Source organism: Scyliorhinus torazame, chromosome 2 (genome assembly GCF_047496885.1).
Source record: "Scyliorhinus torazame isolate Kashiwa2021f chromosome 2, sScyTor2.1, whole genome shotgun sequence".
NCBI classification, from domain to species: Eukaryota; Metazoa; Chordata; class Chondrichthyes; order Carcharhiniformes; family Scyliorhinidae; genus Scyliorhinus; species Scyliorhinus torazame.
The window spans coordinates 120,904,350-120,925,542 of record NC_092708.1 but is presented as its reverse complement, the minus strand read 5'-3'; the positions used below and the strand labels follow the sequence as shown (position 1 = coordinate 120,925,542).

The 21,193-nt window shown below is 46.6% G+C and overlaps 1 protein-coding gene across 7 annotated transcripts in view; it reads right to left on the bottom strand.

Moving 5' to 3' along the window:
- rapgef4a (Rap guanine nucleotide exchange factor 4a) overlaps positions 1 to 21,193 on the bottom strand; it is a 631,693-nt gene that overhangs the window by 246,825 nt on the left and 363,675 nt on the right. For all 7 annotated transcript variants that reach the window (XM_072476111.1, XM_072476137.1, XM_072476128.1 and 4 more), the window contains one exon: positions 18,889 to 18,941. In XM_072476111.1, the coding sequence (XP_072332212.1) occupies positions 18,889 to 18,941 (53 nt within the window). The remainder of the gene's footprint in view (positions 1 to 18,888; positions 18,942 to 21,193) is intronic.

Below are 21,193 nucleotides of genomic sequence, written 5' to 3'. Positions count from 1 at the left end.
TCAACCTTTCCTCGTAAGACCTACTCTCCATTCCAGGTAACATCCTGGTAAATCTTCTTTGCACCTTTTCCAAAGCTTCCACATCCTTCCTAAAATGAGGTGACCAGAACTGTACACAGTACTCCAAATGTGGCCTTACCAAAGTTTTGTACAGCTGCATCATCACCTCACGACTCTTAAATTCAATCCCTCTGTTAATGAACGCGAGCACACCATAGGCCTTCTTCACAGCTCTATCCACTTGAGTGGCAACTTTCAAAGATGTATGAACATAGACCCCAAGATCTCTCTGCTCCTCCACATTGCCAAGAACTCTACCGTTAACCCTGTATTCCGCATTCATATTTGTCCTTCCAAAATGGACAACCTCACACTTTTCAGGGTTAAACTCCATCTGCCACTTCTCTGCCCCGCTCTGCATCCTATCTATGTCTCTTTGCAGCCGACAACAGCCCTCCTTATTATCCACAACTCCACCAATCTTCGTATCGTCTGCAAATTTACTGACCCACCCTTCAACTCCCTCATCCAAGTCATTAATGAAAATCACAAACAGCAGAGGACCCAGAACTGATCCCTGCGGTACTCCACTGGTAACTGGGATCCAGGCTGAATATTTGCCATCCACCACCACTCTCTGACTTCTATCGGTTAGCCAGTTCGTTATCCAACTGGCCAAATTTCCCACTACCCCATGCCTCCTTACTTTCTGCATAAGCCTACCATGGGAACTTTATCAAATGCCTTACTAAAATCCATGTACACTACATCCACTGCTTTACCTTCATCCACATGCTTGGTCACCTCCTCAAAGAATTCAATAAGATTTGTAAGGCAAGACCTACCCCTCACAAATCCGTGCTGACTATCCCTAATCAAGCAGTGTCTTTCCAGATGCTCAGAAATCCTATCCTTCAGTACCTTTTCCATTACATTGCCTACCACCGAAGTAAGACTAACTGGCCTGTAATTCCCAGGGTTATCCCTAGTCCCTTTTTTGAACAGGGGCACGACATTCGCCACTCTCCAATCCCCTGGTACCACCCCTGTTGACAGTGAGGACGAAAAGATCATTGCCAACGGCTCTGCAATTTCATCTCTTGCTTCCCATAGAATCCTTGGATATATCCCGTCAGGCCCGGGGGACTTGTCTATCCTCAAGTTTTTCAAAATGCCCAACACATCTTCCTCGAGCTTACCAGTCTGTTTCACACTGTCCTCTCCAACAATATCGCCCCTCTCATTTGTAAATACAGAAGAAATGTACTCGTTCAAGACCTCTCCTATCTCTTCAGACTCAATACACAATCTCCCGCTACTGTCCTTGATCGGACCTACCCTCGCTCTAGTCATTCTCATATTTCTCACATATGTGTAAAAGGCCTTGGGGTTTTCCTTGATCCTACCCGCCAAAGATTGTTCATGCCCTCTCTTAGCTCTCCTAATCCCTTTCTTCAGTTCCCTCCTGGCCATCTTATATCCCTCCAATGCCCTGTCTGAACCTTGTTTCCTCAGCCTTACATAAGTCTCCTTTTTCCTCTTAACAAGACATTCAACCTCTCTTGTCAACCATGGTTCCCTCACTCGACCATCTCTTCCCTGCCTGACAGGGACATACATATCAAGGACACGTAGTACCTGTTCCTTGAACAAGTTCCACATTTCACTTGTGTCCTTCCCTGACAGCCTATGTTCCCAACTTATGCCCTTCAATTCTTGTCTGACAACATCGTATTTACCCTTCCCCCAATTGTAAACCTTGCCCTGTTGCACGCACCTATCCCTCTCCATTACTATAGTGAAAGTCACAGAATTGTGGTCACTATCTCCAAAATGCTCCCCCACTAACAAATCTATCACTTGTCCTGGTTCATTACCAAGTACTAAATCCAATATTGCCCCTCCTCTGGTCGGACAATCTACATACTGTGTTAGAAAAGCTTTCTGGACATACTGCACAAACACCACCCCATTCAAACTATTTGATCTAAAGAGTTTCCACTCAATATTTGGGAAGTTAAAGTCACCCATGACTACTACCCTGTGACTTCTGCACCTTTCCAAAATCTGTTTCCCAATCTGTTCCTCCACATCTCTGCTACTATTGGGGGGCCTATAGAAAACTCCTAACAAGGTGACTGCTCCTTTCCTATTTCTGACTTCAACCCATACTACCTCATTAGGGTGATACTCCTCGAACTGCCTTTCTGCAGCTGTTATACTATCTCTAATTAACAATGCCACCCCCCACCTCTTTTACCACCCTCCCTAATCTTATTGAAACATCTATAACCAGGGACCTCCAACAACCATTTCTGCCCCTCTTCTATCCAAGTTTCCATGATGGCCACCACATCGTAGTCCCAAGTACCGATCCATGCCTTAAGTTCACCCACCTTATTCCTGATGCTTCTTGCGTTGAAGTATACACACTTCAACCCATCTCCGTACCTGCAAGTACTCTCCTTTGTCAGTGTTCCCTTCCCCACTGCCTCATTACACGCTTTGGCGTCCTGAATATCGGCTCCCTTAGTTGCTGGGCTACAAATCCGGTTCCCATTCCCCTGCCAAATTAGTTTAAACCCTCCCGAAGAGTACTAGAAAACCTCCCTCCCAGGATATTGGTGCCCCTCTGGTTCAGATGCAACCCGTCCTGCTTGTACAGGTCCCACCTTCCCCAGAATGCGCTCCAATTATCCAAATACCTGAAGCCCTCCCTCCTACACCATTCCTGCAGCCACGTGTTCAGCTGCACTCTCTCCCTATTCCTAGCCTCGCTATCACGTGGCACCGGCAACAAACCAGAGATGACAACTCTGTCTGTCCTGGCTTTTAACTTCCAGCCTAACTCCCTAAACTTGTTTATTACCTCCACACCCCTTTTCCTATCTATGTCGTTGGTACCAATGTGCACCACGACTTCTGGCTGCTCCCCCTCCCCCTTAAGGATCCTGAAGACACGATCCGAGACATCCCTGACCCTGGCACCCGGGAGGCAACATACCTTCCGGGAGTCTCGCTAGCGACCACAGAATCTCCTATCTATTCCCCTAACCATTGAATCTCCTACAACTATTGCTTTTCTATTCTCCCCCCTTCCCTTCTGAGCCCCAGAGCCAGACTCAGTGCCAGAGACCTGGCCGCTAGGGCCTTCCCCCGGTAGGTCACCCCCCCCAACAGCATCCAAAACGGTATACTTGTTTTGAAGGGGAACGGCCACGAGGGATCCCTGCACTGCCTGCCTGTTTGTTTTTTTCCCCCTGACTGTAACCCAGCTATTCTTGTCCTGTACCTTGGGTGTGGTTACCTCCCTGTAACTCTTCTCAATCACCCCCTCTGCCTCCCGGATGATCCGAAGTTCATCCATCTTCAGCTCCAGTTCCCTAACACGGTCTTTGAGGAGCTGAAGTTGGGTGCACTTCCCGCAGGTATAGTCAGCGGGGACACCGGTGGTATCCCTCACCACCCACATCCTACAGGAGGAGCATGCAACTGGCCTAGCCTCCATCCCCTCTCACCTGACAGAATATAGCTGCCCTGTGGACTAACTAGATCTTCGCCCTCCGACTCTGCTCCCAGTCAGCTACACTTTCTGTAAACTCCTGGCTCTCTTCTCACTCTTTGCGGAAATGTCGGAAACAAAATGAAAGGAGCACCTTACTCCCTCCTCACCTAACTCCCTCGGTCACCAAACTCTTACTATAGCACTCAAAATGCACCAAATCCAGCACTCCCTCAGTCACCAAACTCTTACTACAGCACTCAAAATGCACCAAATTCAGCACTCCCTCGGTCACCAAACTCTTACTATAGCACTCAAAATGCACCAAATTCAGCACTCAGTGCAAACAAAGTCTGCCCTGTAGGGGATCACTTTTATACTGTGAATCTAGCCTCTGAAAACTGGCCTAATCCAATTAACTAATTAACAAGCTCCAGTTGCAAGTGCCTACAAGTAGAAGCTTGTTTAAAGCTGATTGAAAATTCACCTTCTTCTAAACCAAACAACAACTTTTAAGTTAATTAACTAAATAAAAGAAAGACTAAACTTTAGATAAAAATGAAGCCTTATACTCCCTCGGTCACCAAACTCTTACTATAGCACTCAAAATGCACCAAATTCAGCACTCAGTGCAAACAAAAGTTAGGGTATTAAAGGATTAGTTTCTGGGAGGCCGGTTTGCAAAATTGGAGGAGCTGGGGGAGAAATATGGGTTGGGGCAGGGGAAGATGTTTAGGCATATGCAGGTCCGAAATTTTGCCAGGAAGGAGGTACAAAGCTTTCCGATGGCGCCTGCTCCTACACTGTTGGAGGAGATATTGACGACAGGGGGAATGGAGAAGGGGATGGTGTCAGCGATTTAGGGGTGATTCTGGGGGAAGATAAAGGATTGCTAGGGAGGATTAAGGCGATGTGGGAGGAAGAGTTAGGGGAGGATATTGAGGAGGGGTCATGGTGTGAGGTGCTCCGGAGGGTGAATGCGTCAACTTTGTGCGCGAGGTTGGGGCTGATACAGTTGAAGGTGGTGTATAGGGCGCACCTCACAAGGGCGAGGATGAGCCGATGTTTTGAGGGGTGGAGGATGTTTGTGAATGGTGTGGGGGGGACGGGACTAATCACGTTCATATGTTTTTTATTTTTTGTTTTTAAAAAAAAATTTAGAGTGCCCAATTCATTTTTTTACAATTAAAAGGGCAATTTAGCGTGTCCATTCCACCTACCCTGCACATCTTTGGGTTGTGGGGGCGAAACCCACGCAAACACGGGGAGAATGTGCAAACTCCACACGGACAGTGACCCAGAGTCAGGATCGAACCTGGGACCTCGGCGCCGTGAGGCAGCAGTGCTATCCACTGAGCCACCATGCTGCCCTGTCACGTTCATATGTTTTGGACCTGTCCAAAACTGGAGGGGTTTGGAGGGAGGTCTTTAAGGTAATCTCAAAGGTGGTGCACGTGAGACTCGAACCGGGTCCCCGAGAAACCATATTCGGGGTGCCGGATCGGCCGGGGTTGGAAGCGGGTGCAGAGGCAGATGTCTTGGCCTTCGCCTCACTGACTGCCTGAAGGCAAATTCTGTTGGGGTGGAGGTCAGCTTCTCTGCCCTGTGCCTCGGAGTGGCGGGGGGACCTGCTGGAGTTCTTAACGCTCAAGAAAGTTTGAGTTGAGGGGGAGGTTGGAAGGGTTCAACAACTCATGCGCCTTGTTCATCATGCATTTTCATAAGTTGGATGATTAGGTGGGGGGGGGGGGGGGTTGGAATGTATAAATTAATGATGATTCTTTTTCACTGGTGTTTAGTATTCAAAATGTTGGGAGCTGTTTGAGGGTGGGTGGGATATGGGGATAGTTGGCTGGGGAATTGCCATTGTATTTGTTATTATTGTCGATTATCTGTTGTAAATTTTAATGAAAATGTGAAAAAGGAGAATAAAAATATTTGTTAAAAAAAACAACACTGGAGGACACATGGCAGTGGATGGGGGCTGACTGCAAGTGACGCCAAAAAGCTGCCACAACTGCCCAAAATAACCAGTAGTAATACAAACAACTTGCACCATTTGGCTGGTACACCATCCTGTTTATCCCAGCTGTATGTGACAGGGACTAACTTCCCTCTCTCCACTTCTGTCCTTTAGTTATTTTCCTGTGCTGTCATTTTTCCTGTTAATATCAGTTCAGTTTAATTCCACAACACTCCTAAGCAACAATGTAGCAAGTCCATGTGCACAGTATCCACTGAATTTCTTTTTTTTTTAAATGCACTCCAGTTATGAAATCAGTCAAACGCAAGTTTCCTTCCACAAGTTCATTAATTGCCTTAATGAACCCATGTCTTTCCAAGCGCGTATTCATTTAATCTATCGTATTGTGTGGGGAAATTCATTTGCAAAGCACTGTTTCAATCAGCCTGACACAGGCTATATTGATATTAGCGACGAATGTCACATGGGGAAATCAATGCCACATTCATCTCGTTTAAAGTCTGATCTAATACCTCCAATAATGCAGTATTCCCTCAGCACTGTACTGCCTATATTTTTGTATTCCCCTCTGGGGTGGGTCCTAAACCTACAAACCTCTGCCTCAGTGGTTGACCTACTCTGTAACCTGTAGTCAATAGATACCAGGGTATGCCTACAGTTTGTCTACTAACCAAAGTACCACATCTAAAGTCCAAGATTGAATGACGATATCAGAACATGGTGACAGCAGTAGAGACATCACTGTTAACGAAGGAGCCACACAGAGTAAAGAAACCTTCGATAGCAGCTCAAAAAGAAAATAAAAAATTGGTGGGAGATGATACAAGGAGAGAGGTAAATGATATCCGTATCAGACAAGCAGTACCTGCCCTTGCCCCATCCATTTGACTGTCTCAAGTGCCCATGGAGATCCCAGCAGTGGCAGTTATGTAAATGCCATTTTCCCCAGTGCCGAGCAGCTTCAGACCTTCATGAAAAGGGGCAAAGCTTCAAGTTATTTCCTTTCTTTATTCGGTAGATCCAGGAGCAGACGATATTCCCCTAAGGCAGGGCGTGCAGGAGCCCAGAGGCAGAGCCTTTCACACTATTTTAACCCAAGGCAAAAACACTAAGCAATTGAATGAGCACCTTTTAACCAGTGCTCAATAACCTGGGGAAATCAATTAAATTATTTCTAACCAACCTGTATTGCCTTTCTATATTGCAGATACAGGGCGTTGAAGGACAGGCTAAACCATGATTGTAAAGTCCAGGCTAAAACCTCCAACTTACGATGCATCAATGATGACCTTACATGAGGGTCCAGATGGGAGGCAGAAAATTTCAAAATCGGGCTATAATTCCAAGCAACTCCAGGGCTTCACATGACTCTACAGATTGAGTAGGCCTGTGGCCAGTGACCCCAGACATAAAATTCACACTAGCTGCCATTTTGAGATGCTTGTGTTTTGGTGTAAACCCACCATAGTCACCAGGACTGCCCAGAAAGGAGTGGGGGGTAGGGGGTAGGGGGTGGCAGAGTGCTTCTGGTATAGCAAGACTGGCTATTACAAGTTTTTCTGCAAATCCACTCATTTTAAGTAAAGTTGAAGACAAAATATTTCTGAAACACATTCCATCGATCAAATGGAAAAGTCAAGAAAAATATAACATTACAAAATTCCTTGGGGAACTTAATAATCTTAGTCCAGACTGCTGGTTAGTTATAGTACAAGTTCAAGGCTTCAATACTATTGAAATTGACATTGAAACTGCTGTTCAATTATTAGCAGAAGACCTTGACTGGCTTCAGCCGAGGATCCTTCAACAGTCAAACATCAAATTACAAGGTCCAGGCAGCATTGATGTTCCAATTAAAGGCAGGCCTATTGTTCCTCTTGGCTCCATTGAACAACAGGTCATGGATTCTCTCTATATTCTTCACAATCAATGGACATCTCTATTGAGTGGCAAATGTTGGCTTACTTCTCAAAATCCTCGGCAAACCCGAAGATGCTCATCATTTGAACAACTCACCACCTTTCATACAGCTTTTGAAGCAGTGAAACGTCTGCCTTCAGAAGCTGAGGAAGTTTATACACTCAGCAGTAATATTCTCTCACACAGAGACACCATCCACGAGATCTTGGGTGGAGATGGAAGTTATCAATCGGTTATTTATGAAGGCAGTGATCATCCCCATGAAGATCTGCTGGACCCTGGTAGGCTCTTCCTGGAACATTTTGTGGAAGAATCCCTTGCAACAGGGGCTGGTTTAGCACAGGGCTAAATAGCTGGCTTTTAAAGCAGACCAAGGCAGGCCAGCAGCACGGTTCAATTCCCATACCAGCCTCCCCGAACAGGCGCCGGAATGTGGCGACTAGGGGCTTTTCACAGTAACTTCATTTGAAGCCTACTTGTGACAAGAAGCGATTTTCATTTCATTTCATTTTCAACATGGAATCTCTTAGGAGCTCGAGGCCCTGGAGGATGATACAGCTTTCCAGTTGAAGGATGTACCTGATGACATTTTTAGTGAAGTCAGTAGTGCTTTTAGTGGCTGAACAGTATTCAGATATCTGTTCCACTGAACCTTCCAATGTGTCACTAACAGGTCACCAACAATCTGTCCTGGTCCCCCCATGCCAACACTATAGTTAAGAAAGCCCACCAATGACTCTATTTTCTCAGAAGACTAAGGAAATGTGGCATGTCAGCTACGACTCTCACCAACTTCTACAGATGCACCATAGAAAGCATTCTTTCTGGTTGTATCACAGCTTGGTATGGATCCTGCTCTTCCCAAGACTGCAGGAAACTACAAAAGGTCGTGAATATAGCCCAGTCCATCACGCAAACCAGCCTCCCATCCATTGACTCCGTCTACAATTCCCGCTGCCTCGGAAAAGCAGCCATAATTAAGGACTCCACGCACCCCAGACATACTCTCTTCCATCTTCTTCCATCAAGAAAAAGATACAAAAGTTTGAGATCACGTACCGACCGACTCAAGAACAGCTTCTTCTCTGCTGCCATCAGACTTTTGAATGGACCTACCTCGTATTAAGTTGAACTTTTCTCTACACCTTGCTATAACTGTAACATTATATTCTGCAGTCTCTCCTTCCTTCCCTATGTACGGTATGCATTATTTGTACAGCATGCAAGAAACAATACTTTTCACTGTATACTAATACACGTGACAATAATAAATCAAATCAAAACCTAGTCCATCTACTTTTGTTCATGAAGAATCTTATGGAAAGCAGCCTTGCCTGAGTTCAGGTCAGAGTCTATGAAGAATCCCACTGCTAAAGAACCAATACCTTCCAGGGGTGAAAGTCAATTGACACCCATACTTCAATCCCAACTACAAATCTTCTTCCCTCCAGAGTTGGAGATTAGCACAAAAGCTGCGGCAGAATCATGTCCAGTAATCTTGTCCCAGAGTTGATGATCTACAGGAAACTATCACATCATAGACATTGTGGCTGACCGGTCTTCAAATTTTCAGCAATTCTTCACATTACCCATACTGAAGCATCTTGATACATAGTGTTAGGACATCAAAGGTACTTTTAAGGAATATGTGTATGGGTAAATATTGGAATAAGATATTATTTTAGGTCAGTTTAATGTAATGTTTCGTACCTGGAAGGGACCTGTAGTTGGATTCATGCTGGATAATGGGGTTTCTTTTTCAAAGAATATTTTTATTAAAGTTTGCATTTTTACACTGTACAGGAAATGGATGAAACAGTGATATGTTGTTCCTTTCCGGCATCCCCCCTCTCTCCACCTCCTCCCCCCCCCCCCCCCCTCCACTCCCTCCCCCCACTTTTCTGCTGTCTCCAGGACCTATCCTAGGCCCTTTCTTTCACCGCAGAAAGTTTGTTTGTTGTTTATTTTATTCTTATACCTTTGTGATGGACCCTCTGGTCCTCGTGCCAGTCTCACCCTGGGCTCCACTTTGGTGTTTCCTTGGATCTCTACCCCCTGTTTCCCCCCCTCGTTCCTGTATGTTTTCTGTGGCCCTAGTGGTTCCTGGCATACCCCCATCCTCCGTGTGCCAAGGATGCCCAGCCAACCATGCCCACACATTCTGGGCATGCCCCAGACTGGTCAGGTTCTGGAAAGCCTTCTTTGAAGCAACGTCCAAGGTTGTGGGGGTGAGGGTAGAGCCGAGCCCGAGTGTCAGTCTTCGGGGTATCAGAACAGTCAGAACGTCATATGGGGAAAAAGGGCAGACGCGCTTGCCTAATCGCCTGGCTGAGAATCCTGCTCGGCTGGCGATCAGCAGCACCACCCACAGCTGCAGACTGGCTGGCAGACCTATCGGAATTTCTCCATGTGGAGAAGATCAAGACCCGAGGGTCAGAAGATGGCTTCCACAAGGGTGGGGACCATTTATCAGCCTGTTCCAAGGCCTGTTTCAAGGTGTTTCTTTCTGCGGTGATTGGTTTTAGTTCCAATTAGGATTCTGTGATAGAGAGCTACGTCGTGAAAAATCAATAGACAGCAGAGGTATGCAGGTGTTTATGAGTAACTAGACGCCTTGCAAAATAAAACAAAAAGCTTTCCTTTGTTCTTAGTTTTTTTTTTAAACTAAAAGACAAGGCCAATTGCAGATAGACAGCCGGAGAACTCTGCTCAAGGCAAGAGAAGCTGTACAATGGAGTAATGTGCAAGAAAGCAAGCTCCAGAGAAAGTAACGGACAGTTGGTTTTAGAAACGTGGAAATAGAACAGGATACTGTTCTTAGGCACCACAGACAAAGCTGAGAAGATATTGCCTGGCGAGAAGATAAGTTTGGATGTCTTACAGGAATTTGGTCATTTTTCCCTTTGTCATCGAGTCAGAGTTGTACAGTGCAGAAAAGGCCCTTTGACCCATCAAGTCTGCACTGACAATAGCTACCCCTAATCTCTCACTAATCCCATCCCATTTACCAGCACTTGTCCCATATCCTTGAATGTGATGGTGTGTCAAGTGCTCATCCAAGTGCTTTTTAAAGGTTGTATGGTTTCCAGCCTCCATTCCCTTCCCAGGCATTACATTCCAGATGCTCACCACCCTCAGTGAAATTTTTGTTTCTCAAATCCCCTCGGAACCTCTTACCCTAAAACCACGCTCCCATGTGATTGCTCCTTCAACCAAGGGGAACAGCTGATTCCTATTTTTCGTCCAGGTTCACCAAAATCTCGGATCTTTAATGCCTTTTCAGACCTCGATACAGCAGTGGATGATACATCTGTGATAGTATTCCTTGGAGTTGAAGATTATGCCTCTTCTGCAGCTCTTTCCCCATGTGCTTTGAGGGAGTAACAAGTTCCTTAATTTACAGAGTTCTATTCTTCTAGTCACAGAGGGCCCAAAGGTTGATTCTAATCATTCTTCTCTCCTGGATCAGTCTTTCACTGAAAAGTCTTTGTTGTACTTGCAGCTCAGTCATCCTGTAACTTACGCTCTTCTTCCAACAACGCTGCTAAATTGTTTTTCTATTCTGCAGATGATAACATCCTACCAGATTCAGAAGAAAACCCTCATATCTCCAAGACATCTCCCCTAAGGGCCAAGGATACTTTTGGAGATTGAAACTCCCAGGACTGTGACTTGGGGAGGGAACGGTAAGAGTTGGATAGAACCTGTATTTAAAAAAGGGAGCTGTAGAAATGCAATGTAAATAGTATCACGTGTAGGCGAGGCAAATTCAAACTCCTTATTTTCTTGTCGTCTGCCTGTGAGCAGAGATATATTAATTTTTGAAAAACCCTTGTTTTGTGAGGTCAATTTTCTAAACTGATTCTCAGCAAACTCTCTTTCGAGTTAAATCAGAAATAGTTTATTCACACATTCAAACCCAGGGAATGTTACATGCTATACACACAGAAGCATACAATTAATGTCTCGGATCGTGTTTTCCGGGTCCTTAAGGGGGAGGGGGAGCAGCCCCAAGTCGTGGTCCACATTGGCACTAACGACATAGATAGGAAAGGGGACAAGGATGTCAGGCAGGCTTTCAGGGAGCTAGGATGGAAGCTCAGAACTAGAACAAACAGAGTGGTTATCTCTGGGTTGTTGCCCATGCCACGTGATAGTGAGATGAGGAATAGGGAGAGAGAGCATTTAAACACGTGGCTACAGGGATGGTGCAGGCGGGAGGGATTCAGATTTCTGGATAACTGGGGCTCTTTCTGGGGAAGGTGGGACCTCTACAGACAGGATGGTCTACATCTGAACCTGAGGGGCACAAATATCCTGGGGGGGAGATTTGTTAGTGCTCTTTGGGGGGTTTAAACTAATGCAGCAGGGGCATGGGAACCTGGATTGTAGTTTTAGGGTAAGGGAGAATGAGAGTATAGAGGTCAGGAGCACAGATTTGACGTCGCAGGAGGGGGCCAGTGTTCAGGAAGGTGGTTTGAAGTGTGTCTACTTCAATGCCAGGAGTATACGAAACAAGGTAGGGGAACTGGCAGCATGGGTTGGTACCTGGGACTTCGATGTTGTGGCCATTTCGGAGACATGGATAGAGCAGGGACAGGAATGGATGTTGCAGGTTCCGGGGTTTAGGTGTTTTAGTAAGCTCCGAGAAGGAGGCAAAAGAGGGGGAGGTGTGGCGCTGCTAGTCAAGAGCAGTATTACGGTGGTGGAGAGGATGCTAGATGGGGACTCTTCTTCCGAGGTAGTATGGGCTGAAGTTAGAAACAGGAAAGGAGAGGTCACCCTGTTGGGAGATTTTTATAGGCCTCCTAATAGTTCTAGGGATGTAGAGGAAAGGATGGCGAAGATGATTCTGGATAAGAGCGAAAGTAACGGGAGTTATTATGGGAGACTTTAACTTTCCAAATATTGACTGGAAAAGATATAGTTCGAGTACAATAGATGGGTCGTTTTTTGTACAGTGTGTGCAGGAGGGTTTCCTGAAACAATATGTTGATAGGCCAACAAGAGGAGAGGCCACGTTGGATTTGGTTTTGGGTAATGAACCAGGCCAGGTGTTGGATTTGGAGGTAGGAGAGCACTTTGGGGACAGTGACCACAATTCGGTGACGTTTACGTTAATGACGGAAAGGGATAAGGATACACCGCAGGGCAAGAGTTATAGCTGGGGGAAGGGCAATTATGATGCCATTAGACGTGACTTGGGGGGGATAAGGTGGAGAAGTAGGCTGCAAGTGTTGGGCACACTGGATAAGTGGGGCTTATTCAAGGATCAGCTACTGCGTGTTCTTGATAAGTACGTACCGGTCAGGCAGGGAGGAAGGCGCCGAGTGAGGGAACCGTGGTTTACCAAGGAAGTAGAATATCTTGTTAAGAGGAAGAAGGAGGCCTATGTGAAGATGAGGTGTGAAGTTTCAGTTGGGGCGATGGATAGTTACAAGGTAGCGAGGAAAGATCTAAAGAGAGAGCTAAGACGAGCAAGGAGGGGACATGAGAAGTATGTGGCAGGAAGGATCAAGGAAAACCCAAAAGCTTTCTATAGGTATGTCAGGAATAAACGAATGACTAGGGAAAGAGTAGGACCAGTCAAGGACAGGGATGGGAAATTGTGTGTGGAGTCTGAAGAGATAGGCGAGATACTAAATGAATATTTTTCGTCAGTATTCACTCAGGAAAAAGATAATGTTGTGGAGGAGAATGCTGAGCCCCAGGCTAATAGAATAGATGGCATTGAGGTACGTAGGGAAGAGGTGTTGGCAATTCTGGACAGGCTGAAAATAGATAAGTCCCCGGGACCTGATGGGATTTATCCTAGGATTCTCTGGGAGGCCAGGGAAGAGATTTCTGGACCTTTTGCTTTGATTTTTATGTCATCATTGGCTACAGGAATAGTGCCAGAGGACTGGAGGATAGCAAATGTGGTCCCTTTGTTCAAAAAGGGGAGCAGAGACAACCCCGGCAACTATAGACCGGTGAGCCTCACGTCTGTAGTGGGTAAAGTCTTGGAGGGGATTATAAGAGACAAGATTTATAATCATCTAGATAGGAATAATATGATCAGGGATAGTCAGCATGGCTTTGTGAAGGGTAGGTCATGCCTCACAAACCTTATTGAGTTCTTTGAGAAGGTGACTGAACAGGTAGATGAGGGTAGAGCAGTTGATGTGGTGTATATGGATTTCAGCAAAGCGTTTGATAAGGTTCCCCACAGTAGGCTATTGCAGAAAATACGGAGGCTGGGGATTGAGGGTGATTTAGAGATGTGGATCAGAAATTGGCTTGCTGAAAGAAGACAGAGGGTGGTGGTTGATGGGAAATGTTCAGAATGGAGTTCAGTCACAAGTGGAGTACCACAAGGATCTGTTCTGGGGCCATTGCTGTTTGTCATTTTTATCAATGACCTAGAGGAAGGCGCAGAAGGGTGGGTGAGTAAATTTGCAGACGATACTAAAGTCGGTGGTGTTGTCGATAGTGTGGAAGGATGTAGCAGGTTACAGAGGGATATAGATAAGCTGCAGAGCTGGGCTGAGAGGTGGCAAATGGAGTTTAATGTAGAGAAGTGTGAGGTGATTCACTTTGGAAGGAATAACAGGAATGCGGAATATTTGGCTAATGGTAAAGTTCTTGAAAGTGTGGATGAGCAGAGGGATCTAGGTGTCCATGTACATAGATCCCTGAAAGTTGCCACCCAGGTTGATAGGGTTGTGAAGAAGGCCTATGGAGTGTTGGCCTTTATTGGTAGAGGGATTGAGTTCCGGAGTCAGGAGGTCATGTTGCAGCTGTACAGAACTCTGGTTCGGCCGCATTTGGAGTATTGCGTACAGTTCTGGTCACCGCATTATAGGAAGGACGTGGAGGCTTTGGAGCGGGTGCAGAGGAGATTTACCAGGATGTTGCCTGGTATGGAGGGAAAATCTTATGAGGAAAGGCTGATGGACTTGAGGTTGTTTTCGTTGGAGAGAAGAAGGTTAAGAGGAGACTTAATAGAGGCATACAAAATGATCAGGGGGTTGGATAGGGTGGACAGTGAGAGCCTTCTCCCGCGGATGGAAATGGCTGGCACGAGGGGACATAACTTTAAACTGAGGGGTAATAGATATAGGACAGAGGTCAGAGGTAGGTTCTTTACGCAAAGAGTAGTGAGGCCGTGGAATGCCCTACCTGCTACAGTAGTGAACTCACCAACATTGAGGGCATTTAAAAGTTTATTGGATAAACATATGGATGATAATGGCATAGTGTAGGTTAGATGGCTTTTGTTTCGGTGCAACATCGTGGGCTGAAGGGCCTGTACTGCGCTGTATTGTTCTATGTTCTATGTTCTAATTAGATGTTAGGAAATAGATTTTACAACTATAAAGAAAAAGAAAAGGAACCACAGATATGGATATCAGTTCCCATGTTTGCCAGATGCCAAAAAGTCAGAATCCAGTGAGGGGCCATTCACAGAGGTGTTATAGTTTAGCGGGCTGAAACAGGATTTTGCAGAATTCCCTTGAAGTTGATAATGATGCAGCAAGAAGAGGTTGGTATACAAAGCCTTGGTCTGTTGGGCAGGCAATGGCAGGAATCTTTGGCTAACAAGCAGTTTCTCTGACTCTGGTCAACATCCACATGCAGTCAACTGGAATTCTCCTTTAGAGCGGAATCTGACTGATTGGAGAGTGATCCGTCATTCCAGAGTGAGACTTTCATGACCGGAGAAAACACAAAGTTGGTATGGAGGGAGTGAGTTGGTATGGAGGGAGTGAGTTGGTATGGAAGGAGTGAGTTGGTATGGAGGGAGTGAGTTGGTATGGAGGGAGTGAGTGAGTTGGTATGGAGGAGGTGAGTTGGTATGGAGGGAGTGAGTTGGTATGGAGGGAGTGAGTTGGTATGGAGGGAGTGAGTTGGTATGGAGGGAGTGAGTTGGTATGGAAGGAGTGAGTTGGCATGGAGGGAGTGAGTTGGCATGGAGGGAGGGAGTTGGCATGGAGGGAGTGAGTTGGTATGGAGGGAGTGAGTTGGTATGGAGGGAGTGAGTTGGTATGGAAGGAGTGAGTTGGTATGGAAGGAGTGAGTTGGCATGGAGGGAGTGAGTTGGTATGGAGGGAGTGAGTTGGTATGGAGTGAGTGAGTTGGTATGGAAGGAGTGAGTTGGCATGGAGGGATTGAGTTGGCATGGAGGGAGTGAGTTGGGATGGAGGGAGTGAGTTGGTATGGAGGGAGTGAGTTGGTATGGAGGGAGTGGGTTGGCATGGAAGGAGTGAGTTGGTATGGAGGGAGTGAGTTGATATGGAGGGAGTGAGTTGGTATGGAGGGAGTGAGTTGGTATGGAAGGAGTGAGTTGGCATGGAGGGATTGAGTTGGCATGGAGGGAGTGAGTTGGGATGGAGGGAGTGAGTTGGTATGGAGGGAGTGAGTTGGTATGGAGGGAGTGGGTTGGCATGGAAGGAGTGAGTTGGTATGGAGGGAGTGAGTTGGTATGGAGGGAGTGAGTTGGTATGGAAGGAGTGAGTTGGCATGGAGGGAGTGAGTTGGTATGGAGGGAGTGAGTTGGTATGGAGTGAGTGAGTTGGTATGGAAGGAGTGAGTTGGCATGGAGGGAGTGAGTTGGGATGGAGGGAGTGAGTTGGTATGGAGGGAGTGAGTTGGTATGGAGGGAGTGGGTTGGCATGGAAGGAGTGAGTTGGTATGGAGGGAGTGAGTTGGTATGGAAGGAGTGAGTTGGTATGGAAGGAGTGAGTTGGCATGGAGGGATTGCGTTGGCATGGAGGGAGTGAGTTGGGATGGAGGGAGTGAGTTGGTATGGAGGGAGTGAGTTGGTATGGAGGGAGTGAGTTGGTATGGAAGGAGTGAGTTGGTATGGAAGGAGTGAGTTGGCATGGAGGGATTGCGTTGGCATGGAGGGAGTGAGTTGGGATGGAGGGAGTGAGTTGGTATGGAGGGAGTGAGTTGGTATGGAGGGAGTGAGTTGGTATGGAGGGAGTGAGTTGGTATGGAGGGAGTGAGTGAGTTGGTAAGGAGGGAGTGAGTGAGTTGGTAAGGAGGGAGTGAGTTGGTATGGAGGGAGTGAGTTGGTATGGAAGGAGTGAGTTGGTATGGAGGGAGTGAGTTGGTATGGAAGGAGTGAGTTGGTATGGAGGGAGTGAGTTGGTATGGAGGGAGTGAGTGAGTTGGTATGGAGGAGGTGAGTTGGTATGGAGGGAGTGAGTTGGTATGGAAGGAGTGAGTTGGTATGGAGGGAGTGAGTTGGTATGGAGGGAGTGAGTTGGTATGGAAGGAGTGAGTTGGTATGGAGGGAGTGAGTTGGTATGGAGGGAGTGAGTTGGTATGGAGGGAGTGAGTTGGTATGGAGGCACGGGTTCGAAGGTTCCAACAGTTGGCAGGCTTGTTGAGGGCCAGAGTTTTATCATAGAATTTACAGTGCAGAAGGAGGCCATTCGGCCCATCGAGTCTGCACCGGCTCTTGGAAAGAGCACCCTACCCAAACTCAACACCTCCACCAAACACCAAGGGCAATTTTGGACACTAGGCAATTTATCATGGCCAATCCACCTACCCTGCCCATCTTTGGACTGTGGGAGGAAACCGGAGCACCCGGAGGAAACCCACGCAGACACGGGGAGGACGTGCAGACTCCGCACAGACAGTGACCCAAGCCGGAATCGAACCTGGGACCCTGGAGCTGTGAAGCAATTGTGCTATCCACAATGCTACCGTTTCTGCTACCACCAGCTTGATGGTAGACAGCACAGGCTATCGCATGGAGTTCTGTTCATGTTGAAGATCAAAAGCTAGTTGCCCAAATTCAGTTCCACTGGACAGTATTACAGTGCAGCTTGGTGCCGATCATGTGACATATCTACTCGAGGTTGGACAAAAGGTTGTTCGAATCTTGGTGTTTCATTGGAGTCAGGATTCCTTTTGTTCTAGGAGACACTGGTTTTGGGTTAACGAAATGAAGCAATTTTGTCAAATTCAGTGTGTTTGAACAATTAATGAACAGTCATTATCAATAGGAGAGATTAAAACCTGCAAAAGGTTTGCCTTTGTTCAAAGCTGGCTGCAGCAGGCCCATCGACTGTGGGGCCATTGTGTTGGCAGGGTTTGATTGTTTATGCTATGTCAGTAGTGTTACATTCCAGATGTTTGAAGTGTTTGTTAACTTTTTGTTAAAATTTCTCTTTTTTCTTAATTTTTCGAATTAAGGGGCAATTTAGCATGGCAAATCCACCTACCCTGCACATCTTTGGGCCAATCCACCTACCCTGCACATCTTTGGGCCAATCCACCTACCCTGCACATCTTTGGGCCAATCCACCTACCCTGCACATCTTTGGGCCAATCCACCTACCCTGCACATCTTTGGGCCAATCCACCTACCCTGCACATCTTTGGGCCAATCCACCTACCCTGCACATCTTTGGGCCAATCCACCTACCCTGCACATCTTTGGGCCAATCCACCTACCCTGCACATCTTTGGGCCAATCCACCTACCCTGCACATCTTTGGGCCAATCCACCTACCCTGCACATCTTTGGGCCAATCCACCTACCCTGCACATCTTTGGGCCAATCCACCTACCCTGCACATCTTTGGGCCAATCCACCTACCCTGCACATCTTTGGGCCAATCCACCTACCCTGCACATCTTTGGGCCAGTCCACCTACCCTGCACATCTTTGGGCCAATCCACCTACCCTGCACATCTTTGGGCCAATCCACCTACCCTGCACATCTTTGGGTTGGGAGGGTGAGACCCACGCAGACACGGGTATGGGGGGCCGGGATCGAACCCGGGTCATCGGCGCCGTGAGGCAGCAGTGCTAACCACTGTGCCATCCTGTATGTTAACTTTGTTGAAGCCTTTGTAAACTGCTGGACCCAGCATGTGACCACCTGGAAACATCTTGTTAGCTCAGAAATTGTCCATTTTGAAGAACATAAAAAAATAGACCAGCTGACGAATATATATTCTTTCAGTAGTGTCTCGACCGGGTCACTAGTCTATAACTTAACAAGTGTCAAGCAGGTACCAGAGTGTGTCTATAGTCGGTCTAGTAAGCAAGTCTCATGCCTAGAGTCCAAGACAGAAGGACCAATTTAGAACATTGTCCAATAAATGCAGAACTCTTTTACCAGTTACATTGAGTAATCCATGGAATCCTAGATACAACTGTCAAGTCGTGCAGCTTATTAACCTTTTGTATCATTCGCTTTGCTGTTATTTTCCATTATTCTATTTGTTCCTCCATCAAGACTGAAAACCTAGGCAGCCAGAGGCTTCACAGTATAACCTTTCCATTATGTACTTAGAATCATATCATTTATCCTGCATCTACTGTTCTTTCACCAGCTGAGGTTTCTCTATATTCACTCTTGAGTTGTGCCAATATTTCAAAAACACGTTTCATCAAAAATTTTAAAACCTGCTGTTGGCTTTTAAATCAAGAGGCTAATAAGGATTCAATTCAGTCAGCAAACAAGGAATGATATACCTTTGACGCAGAACACTGTGCATTGTTGCTCATATTCTCCTTTTCAGGAATTCCTGGAAAACACAAACAGTAAAATTTCAATGTGGAGCATTTCACTTCAGTGTTACCAAAGGTTGCTTAACATAGCGCAGTTACTTGTCACTATTATGAAATACACCTACTGTTTGAGATCTTCATGTATTCTATCTTGTAATGCACTCCTAACAGACAGAACAGTCTGAGCAATGGCATACATTATATGTTCACACTGCAGATATGGGGTATGTGCAGGAATAGAAAGTGGTCAGTGACAAATGTTACAGGGGACTGAACAAGAGAGTATAGATTTGTCCAATTGTGAAGCAGAATAGTTATACTCTCTGGAAAGTGGGATGACAGTTGTGCCGTTGTGTACATGTAGAGGAGGGAGAAGCGAATGGCTGACAGGGCTTGACATTGTGTACGTGTAGAAGGGGAGGCGAATGGCTGACGGGTCTGTGATTGAGTATATGTAAAGGAGGGACAGGTGAATAGCTGACGGGTCTGTGATTGAGTATATGTAGAGGAGGGACAGGTGAATAGCTGACGGGTCTGTGATTGAGTATATGTAGAGGAGGGACAGGTGAATAGCTGACGGGTCTGTGATTGAGTATATGTAGAGGAGGGACAGGCGAATAGCTGACGGGTCTGTGATTGAGTACATGTCGAGGAGGGACAGGTGAATAGCTGACGGGTCTGTGATTGAGTACATGTAGAAGAGGGAGAGGTGAATGGCTGTGTGGCCATCTCAGATGGCCACCTGCAAAGGACCATAGGAATTATGGCCAACCCAGGACTCAGACGCACTCAGAGCTTGTGTGTGTGTTTGCAACCCAGATAGCTAGACTCGACCGAAACCCCCACTCGTTTGCATTCTAATGGCCCATTTCCCCAGAACAAAAGGACTGTACTCAGGTAACCGATACAGATACAGACTAACTGGCGCCACACCCTTTGCTAAGAAAGCCCAAACAGCCAAGGTCAATGACCACTCAGGACACACCCAGCCATCAAGGCACCCGCCCCTTTATTGGCCAAAATCGAAGGCAGTGATCGAAGCCTGTCGAAATATTGGGTCCAAAGCTAAGGACCGCCCCAAAGAGCGCGCAATCCCAGAGGGATAAAAAGAGACACAGCCATGTGTTCGGTCTCTCTTGGCCCCGGCCTACGTCTAAAACCAAGTGTAGCATTACGACCCAGAAGACAAGTTCAAGACCAACGATCGCTACCAGACCGATGAGCGCAGCATAAACGAAGCCACTTCTTCTACCCAGCCACTCAAGATCCTAACAAAGGACTTGTTCATCTGCAACGAGCCGGTAGCCCTGAAGCTAAGTATAGGTTATTGTAGTTGTTAGGTGTAGTTTAACTTGTAGTGTTTTATGTTACATGTCGAAGTAAAACTTGTGTATAAATAAACTATCTTTGAACTTGAACTGACTAACTGGTTGTTTGGTCGTTGATCGATATCTGCTAAAGCCTTGTGGTGGTATCATTGGATACCTGGCGACTCTGAAAAGCAATATTATCATTAATAACTGCCAGATCTAGTTAATTTGGCAACATTATTGATGACACTGGTGGGATAGTATTCCACTCATTAAAAAGAGCAACAGCTGACAGGGGTGTGATTGTGTACGTGTAGAGGAGGGAGAGGTGAATGGCTGACAGGGCTGTGATTGTGTACGTGTAGAGGAGGGGGAGGTGAATGGCTGCCAGGGCTGTGACATTGTGTACGTGTAGAGGAGGGAGAGGTGAATGGCTGACAGGGCTGTGATTGTGTACGTGTAGAGGAGGGAGAGGTGAATGGCTGGCAGGGCTGAGATTGTGTACGTGTAGAGGAGGGAGAGGTGAATGGCTGGCAGGGCTGTGACATTGTGTACGTGTAGAGGAGGGAGAGGTGAATGGCTGGCAGGGCTGTGACATTGTGCACGTGTAGAGGAGGGAGAGGTGAATGGCTGACAGGGCTGTGATTGTGTACGTGTAGAGGAGGGAGAGGTGACTGGCTGGCAGGGCTGTGACATTGTGTACGTGTAGAGGAGGGAGAGGTGAATGGCTGACAGATTGATACACAATCAATACGCTTGAGTCCACGTGGAGTCATATCGATTCAGCTTTAATCAGATAGAACTGTACCCTGCAGCGAAGTTACAGAAGTGAAGGCTGCTGGGACGGCATTGGTTCTTATACCCCGCCTCTCAGGGCGGGGCTATGTACATTGCCCAATGGTAGACCCCGCGGTCTAGCCAATGGTTATTCCTCTCTCTGGTACCGCAATACCTGGTAT